At 44.9% G+C, this 8,248-nt stretch overlaps 1 protein-coding gene across 1 annotated transcript; it reads right to left on the bottom strand.

Annotated features, from left to right (window-relative positions):
* Positions 1-5,322: 5,322 nt before the first annotated feature.
* On the bottom strand, positions 5,323-5,769 carry LOC112446623 (translation machinery-associated protein 7-like). The gene has a single exon (XM_059887293.1). The coding sequence runs from the start codon at positions 5,759-5,761 to the stop codon at positions 5,567-5,569; it is 195 nt and encodes a 64-aa protein (XP_059743276.1). The 5' UTR covers positions 5,762-5,769; the 3' UTR covers positions 5,323-5,566.
* Positions 5,770-8,248: the final 2,479 nt, after the last annotated feature.

Consider the following 8,248-nt stretch of genomic DNA (forward strand, 5'->3'; position numbering starts at 1 on the left):
CTACAGAATGTACAACACTAGGGATGAACCTAAGGTCAACTATAGACTTGGAAGGATTTTGATGGGTGAGTGTAGGTTCATTGTACATGCATGTGTGTGAGCTCCATCGCATGGTTGTGTCTGACTTTGCAGCCCAGTGGACTATATAGCATGCCAGGCTCGTCTGTCTACGGGATTTTTCAGGCAAGAATACTGGAGTGGGTTACCATTTCCTACTCCAGGGGATCTTCTCAATCCAGGGATCGAAACTGTGTCCCTTGCATCTCCTGCATTAGCAGGTGGATTCTTTACAGAGCCACTTGGGAAACCTGTGTAAAAAATATACCTCTCTTCTTCAGGATGTTGGTAATAGAGCAGACTATGCATGGGTGGCAGAGAAGGCAATGGCACCCCACTCCAGTACTCTTGCCTGGAAAATCCCATGGATGGAGGAGCCTGGTGGGCTGCAGTCCATGGGGTCGCTGATGGTCAGACACGACTGAGCGACTTCACTTTCACTTTTCACTTTCATGCATTGGAGAAGGAAATGGCAACCCACTCCAGTGTTCTTGCCTGGAGAATCCCAGGGATAGGGGAGCCTGGTGGGCTGCCATCTACGGGGTCGCACAGAGTCGGACATGACTGAAGCAACTTAGCGACTTAGCGATGCATGGGTGGGGGCGGGGCCTATGGGAAATCTCTGTACTTTCTTCTCAATTTTGCTATGAACCTTAAGTTGCTCTTTTCATACTGTTCACGGGGTTCTTATTTTCTTGGGCTCCAAAATCACTGCAGATGGTGACTGCAGCCATGAAATTAAAAGATGCTTGCTCCTTAGAAGAAAGGTTATGACAAACCTAGACAGCATATTAAAAAGCAGAGACATTACTTTGCCAACAAAGGTCCATATAGTCAAAGCTATGGTTTTTCCAGTAGTCACGTATGAATATGAGAGTTGGAACATAAAGAAGGCTAAACACCGAAGAATTGATGCTTTTGAATTGTAGTGTTGGAGAAGACTCTTGAGAGTCCCTTGGACTGCAAGGAGATCAAACCAGTCCATCCTAAAGGAAATCAATCCTGAATATTTATCGGAAGGACTGATGCTGAAGCTGAAGCTCCAATACTTTGGCCACCTGATGTGGAGAGCTGACTCATTGGAATAGACTCTGATGCTGGGAAAGGTTGAGGGCAGGAGGAGAAGAGAGCGACAGAGATGGTTGGATGGCATCACTGACTCAATGAACATGAGTTTGAGCAAGTTCCGGGAGATGGTGAAGGACAGGGAAGCCTAGCGTGCTGCAGTCCATGGTGTTGCAAAGAGTCCAACATGACTGAGCAACCAAACAACAAAGGTGCTCTTAAAACACAAAGTCTTAACAATTTTTGAACTTATGCACTCCTCCCAGAAGCCCAGATTAGACTTCCTAATCTGAGCTTCCTTAGCTAGCTTTTTCTATTATAACATGTAGTCTTTACACAATCATTAATTTACCTGTGTTTCTCCCCACCGAACTATAACTGAACTATACGGATGTGTTTCTCCCCACTGAACTATAACTGAACTATAAGGATCTTGAAGGTAGGTGTGTAGCCGAGCAGGACCCTCTGGGGCCTTTCCAGGGCAGGCCCCTCCCCGACATCCTCTGTGGTAATTCAGGCATATTTCATGAGGTTTTCAGATGCTAAAAACCACCACCAATTTCTTCCAAATAGAAGAAATTAACTACTTTGTTGGGGGCCAGCGTGAGGCACTCCACCCATGGCAAAGGTCATGAGGAAGGAGGCTCGACATACGCAAAGGCGGGATCAAGCCACAGGAGTCCCCCTGGAAATCCTCGACCATCTACCCCCATAACCAGAGCCTGCCTACTTTACTACTTTGTGCTCTCACTTACACCTCTGACTTTACGGGGGGCTGTCCCCCACCACCTCTTTCAGAGAAGGAGTTAACTTAGAGCTCCAGTTAATAATTCCTGGGCGTGATAAGAGTGTTTTAACCTACAAACACCTCTGAAGGTTCTCTAGCCTGCCTGACAGGCTTGTCCGGCCACATGTGATTGCTCACAGCCTCTCAACTGTGAGAGGCACGAGATGCTTTAAACCTTCTAAAAACAGGTTCTTTAGAGAAGTTAGAGAATTATTAGCATAAGTATAGTGGGCTGATTAGAAATTGTATTGGTGAAGGGTTTTTCATTTGTTGAGCCAATGTTTACTGCTAAGTCTCCACATCCCCTGCCCTTACACACATTAATGAATATATAGAAGAAATAAGTATTAACCTTTGATATAAATCACATTAGACCTTAGGGTAAGTAAATTCTTTCCTTAACTAAAACCCACTACACCCTCACCCTATAGGAATGTAACTTTATTTGGGTGGCGTCTGTTTTAAGAATAATCACCCTTGGAGAAAAAAGTGTTCTGGTTGACTGACCACTGTCACAAGGAGAGGGTCGTAAATTGTCAGCAGGCCCCCCCGGCCAGAAGATGATGTAACACCCCTAAGACCTCTGTATACATTTGTGTGAAGCACTTGACTTTAATAAAAGTCAGGACTGCTGTCCCCACATGACTTTTGTATAACATCTCAGTGTATAAAAACAGACTCTGGAAAATAAAGAATTGGGATCAGTTTCTTGAAATACTGGTCTCCCCATGTCTCTCTCTCTCTCACTCTGGCTGAGTCTCCATCTGGAGCGCAGAACCCGCCATGCTTACTAATTATGCCTGGGCTTCTAAGATCCAACCGGGGAGGCCTCAGTGTCTCCTTTCCTTCGGGAGAACGGAAGGATGCCTGCGGCCTACGTAAGTGGTGCAAACTTCTTGTCTTGAAGTTTTATTGGTCTCCCGCGTAAACCAAGCTACTCAGCCTCTTTTCTCTACTGAATTTTCCTACTGAGCTATCCTCATTCTATTACTCTTTATATCTTTGATGAATGTTTAAATAGTCGCCGAAGCCGTCTCCCCTTTGAATACCCTGGATCAGCCGGGGCTGGACCCCAGCACTACTTGATGATAGTCAGCAAATAGCTCTTAATCCTTTTGGCACCTAAGGATTGATAATGTTACCTCACCATCAACCAATCAGAGAAATATGCCCAAACGATCACACACCCTGGGACCCTCCATCACCTGGCCTTTAAAAATGCTTTGCTGAAATACTTTGGGGAGTTAGGGAATTTTGGTGGGGGTCGGGGGGCACAAGCCACCTGTTTTCCTAGCATGGCCCTGCCATACACCTTTCTCTGCTCCACACTCCAAACTCTGATATTTTGGTTTGTTTGGTCTCACTGTGCGTCAGGCACATGAACTTGTGTTTGTTAACAGATCCGTGTCTTATTGGTCTTTAATTTCCCAGTGCAAGTGCTTAATGTATATTTTCTGACTGCTGCTGCTGCTGCTCCTAAGTCGCTCCAGTCGTGTCCGACTCTGTGCGACCCCACAGATGGCAGCCCACCAGGCTCCCTGTCCCTAGGATTCTCCAGGCAAGAACACTGGAGTGGGTTGCCATTTCCTTCTCCAATGCATGAAAGTGAAAAGTGTAAAGTGAAGTCGCTCAGTCGTGTCCAACCCTCAGCGACCCCATGGACTGCAGCCTACCAGGTTCCTCTGCCCATGGGATTTTCCAGGCAAGAATACTGGAGTGGGTTGCCATTGCCTTCTCCATTTTCTGACTAAAACACCTTAAAAAAAATATGCCTCTACATAAATGGAGAGGTATGTATTGGCAGAAGAGGATTAAGACTCTTTTCATATACAGTGGAATATTGTTATGTGTGTGTCAGTCGCTCAGTCGTGTCCGACTCTTTGAGACCCCATGGATTGTAGCTCGCCAGGCTTCTCTGTTGATGGAATTCTCCAGACCAGAAAACTGGAGAGGGTTGCCATTCTCTTCTCCAGGGGATCTTCTCAATCCAGGGATCGAACCTGGGTCTCTTGCATTGCCGGCAGATTCTTTACCATATGAGCCACCAGGAAGCCATTACTCAGCCATAAAAAGGAACAAAATTGTTCCTTGTAAAGACCTAGATGGACCTAGAGACTGTCATACACAGTGAAGTAAGTCAGAAAGAGAAAAATATCATATATTATTGCATATATATGAAATCTAGAAAAATAATATGGTGGTTTAGTTGCTAAGTCGTGTTCAACTCTTGTGAAACCATGTAGCCTGCCAGGCTTCTCTGTCCATGGGATTCTCCAGGCAAAAATACTGAAGTGGGTTGCCATTGCCTGCTCCAGGGGAACTTCCTGACCCAGGAATCGAACTCGGGTCTCCTGATCTTATTTACAGGGCGGGAATAGAGACACAGACATAGAGAACAAATGTATGGACACCAAGGGTGAAGGAAGGGGTGGGATAAATTGGGAGATTGGGATTGACACATATACACTATTGATGTGTGTGTGTGTGTGTGTGTGTGTGTGTGTGTTGCTCAGTCATGTCTGACTCTGCGACCCCATGGACTGTAGCTCTCTAGGATCCTCTGTCCATGGATTTCTCTAAGCAAGAATACTGGAGTGGGTTGCCTTTCCCTTGTCCACACTATTGATACTATGTATAAAACAGATAACTAATGAGAACCTCCCATATAGCTCAGGGAACTCTACTCACGCTCTGTGATGACCTGAATGAGAAGGAAATCCAAATAATAGGGGATATATGTATACACATAACTGATTCACTTTGCTGTACAGCAGAAACTAACACAACATTCTAAAGCAACTATCAGATCAGATCAGTCGCTCAGTCATGTCCGACTCTTTGAGACCCCATGAATCGCAGCACGCCAGGCCTCCCTGTCCATCACCAACTCCCGGAGTTCGCTCAGACTCATGTCCATCGAGTTGGTGATGCCAACCAGCCATCTCATCCTCTGTCGTCCCCTTCTCCTCCTGCCCCCAATCCCTCCCAGTATCAGAGTCTTTTCCAATGAGTCAACTCTTCGCATGAGGTGGCCAAAGTACTGGAGTTTCAGCTTTAGCATCATTCCTTCCAAAGAGATCCCAGGGCTGATCTCCTTCAGAATGGACTGGTTGGATCTCCTTGCAGTCCAAGGAACTCTCAAGAGTCTTCTCCAACACCACAGTTCAAAAGCATCAATTCTTCAGCACTCAGCCTTCTTCACAGTCCAACTCTCACATCCATACATGACCACAGGAAAAACCATAGCCTTGACTAGACGGACCTTTGTTGGCAAAGTAATGTCTCTGCTTTTGAATACTCTAATAAAAATTATTTTCAAAACAAGAATCTTTTCAGCAATGAGATGGCATTTCTAATTTAAACTCCTGGTCTGTATCAATAGAAAATTTGTCTTTAATCACTATCTTCATCAATGTCTTCTGTTCACTGTCATAACTGAAAAATCACTTAACAATTACCATTCATTGTATCCAAGCCTTGAATCTGAAGTTTCTCTTTTTTTTTTTTTTTACAAAAGTTTATCCTTAAATGTACACTAGGTTCCTAGACAACACGTCATTCTAGCTATAGGTGGCAACAGATATTATGGCAGGGACCCCAGGTGATTAAACAGGAATGGAACTAAGGGTCATCATTGCCTTAGGCATAAGGAACAGCTTACTTTTTGCCAGATTTCTTCATTCCACTGGTGGCTAGGAGCCCTTTCCCCTTGGCCTTATCTTTTAGCTCCTCGAGTTTCTTCTGCTCCTCTTTTTGCTTCTGCTTGAATGCCTTATCTTCCTTGTCCATCTCCTTGGCTTTCTTCGTGGGCTGGTTTGGGGGGTTCTTCTTGCCACCTTCGTGGCCTGACATGGCACCTGCCACCCATTCCCCGGAATCTGAAGTTTCTAAGTGGGGAAAGATCTACTTAGCTCCTAGAGTGGATCACCTGTGAAAGGAGAGTCCAAGAGTGTAACCTCGCTAGGTACCGGACCCACATGTATATCATATATGGACATAAAATTTACTGAGCACATCAGTCACTGATAGCAATAGGAAAATTGCTCCAATGGTAATTCACTCTGGAGTTTCCTTTGGTACCCTTTCAAAACAAATATTTGCAATGTTATTGACATTCGAGAGCAGGTCATCCTTTGGATACAACTAGTCGAGTTAGTTTCACACAATGGACCGTTGTTCACAGGCATCTCTAGCACCACATGCCTCCAGTAGCTATTGGTTAAAACTAGAGTACTCTTGCCTGGAAAATCCCATGGACGGAGGAGCCTGGTAGGCTATAGTCCATGGGGTCACGAAGAGTTAGACACAGCTGAGCGACTTCACTTTCACTTTTCACTTTCATGCATTGGAGAAGGAAATGGCAACCCACTCCAGTGTTCTTGCGTGAGGAATCCCAGGGACGGTGGAGCCTGGTGGGCTGGCATCTATGGGGTAGCACAGAGTCGGACACGACTGAAGCGACACAGCAGCAGCAGCAGAACTGTGATTCTTAGGCCTAGAATAACAATCTACAGCTGCACGGTGCCTTAGGCTTGAAAGCTCTTTCCTATTGACCAAAGTAGAGATATTGTGAAAGGTTAGAACCTCAGCAAGTTAAGTGTCAAAGGTTTAGTAACATTGCACTTGTTCTCCTGTATATGGAGGTAGGTGGAACGAGCATTGATTTAGAAACACACTTATAAAATCGATAACCTAGTCCTTCTTTTCCACTCATGCAATCAACAAATATATTTTCATTAAATATTTACTATATATGTAAAATATTTACCTATTATATGTACCAGTGTGTGAGTGCAGGCTTAGTCACTCAGTCACGTTTGGCTCTTTGCAAAACCCATGGACTATAGCTCTGTAGCCAGGCTCCTCTGTCCATGGGATTCTCCAGGCAAGAATACTGGAGTGGGTTGCCATTTCCTTCTCCAGAGGATCTTTCCCATCAAGGGATGGAACCGGAGTCTCTTGTGTCTCCTGCATTGGCAGGCAGATTCTTTACCACTGTACCACCTGGGAAGCCCTCATTATGTACCAGGTACTATGCTAAATATTAGGGGTGACATTTTAATAACAGACACCATTGTTTTCAATAATAGATACCGTGTGGATCACAACTAACTGTGGAAAACTCTTAAAGAGATGGGAATACCAGACCACCTTACCTGTCTCCTGAGAAAGCTGTATGCGGGTCAAGTAGCAATAGTTGGACCCTTACAAGGATCAACTAACTGGTTCAAAATTGGGAAAGGAGTACGACAAGGCTATATATATATTGTCACTCTGTTTATTTAACTTATATGTAGAGTACATCATGGAAAACGTGGATGAATCAAACTGGAATCAAGATTGCTGTGAGAAATATCAACAGCCTCAGATATGCAGATGATACCACTCTAATGGCAGAAAGTGAGGAGGAACTAAAAAACCTCTTGATGAGGGTAAAAGAGAAGAGTGAAAAGCTGGCAAAAAACTAAGATCTTGGCATCTGGTCCCATCACTTCATGGCAAATAGAAGGGGAAAATGTAGAAGTAATGACAGATTTTATTTTCTTGGGCTCCAAAATCACTGCAGATGGTGACTGTAGCCATGAAATTAAAAGATGCTTGCTTCTTGGAAGGAAAGTTATGACAAACCTAGACGGCATGCTGCTAAGTCACTTCAGTCATGTCCGACTCTGTGCGACCCCATAGACGGCAGCCCACCAGGCTCCACCGTCCCTGGGATTCTCCAGGCAAGAACACTGGAGTGGGTTGCCATTTCCTTCTCCAATGCATGAGTGAAAAGTGAAAGTGAAGTCGCTCAGTCATGTCTGACTCTTAGCGACCCCTTGGACTGCAGCCTACCAGGCTCCTCTGTCCATGAGATTTTCCAGGCAAGGGTATTGGAATGGGGTGCCATTGCCTTCTCCATAGACGGCATATTAAAAAGCAAAGACATCACTTTGCCAACAAAGGTCCGTATAGTCAAAGCTATGGTTTTTTCAGTGGTCATGAGTCGGAGGATAAGAAAGGCTAAGAGTTGAAGAATTGACGCTTTCAAATTGTGGCGCTGGAGAAGACTCTTGAGAGTCCCTTGGACTGCAAGGATATCAAACAGGTCAATCCTACAGGAAATCAATCCTGAATATTCACTGGAAGGACTGATGCTGAAGCTGAAGCTCCAGTGCTTTGGCCACCTGATTCGAAGAGCTGACTCATTGAAATAGAACCTGATGTTGGGAAAGACTGAAGGCAGGAGGAGAAGAGGAAGGGCAACAGAGGACTAGATGGTTGGATAACATCACTGACTCAATGGACATGAGTTTGAGCAAACTTGGGGAGATAGTGAAGGACAATGAACGCTGG

This window comes from Bos taurus, chromosome 5 (genome assembly GCF_002263795.3).
Source record: "Bos taurus isolate L1 Dominette 01449 registration number 42190680 breed Hereford chromosome 5, ARS-UCD2.0, whole genome shotgun sequence".
In the NCBI taxonomy this organism is placed as follows: Eukaryota; Metazoa; Chordata; class Mammalia; order Artiodactyla; family Bovidae; genus Bos; species Bos taurus.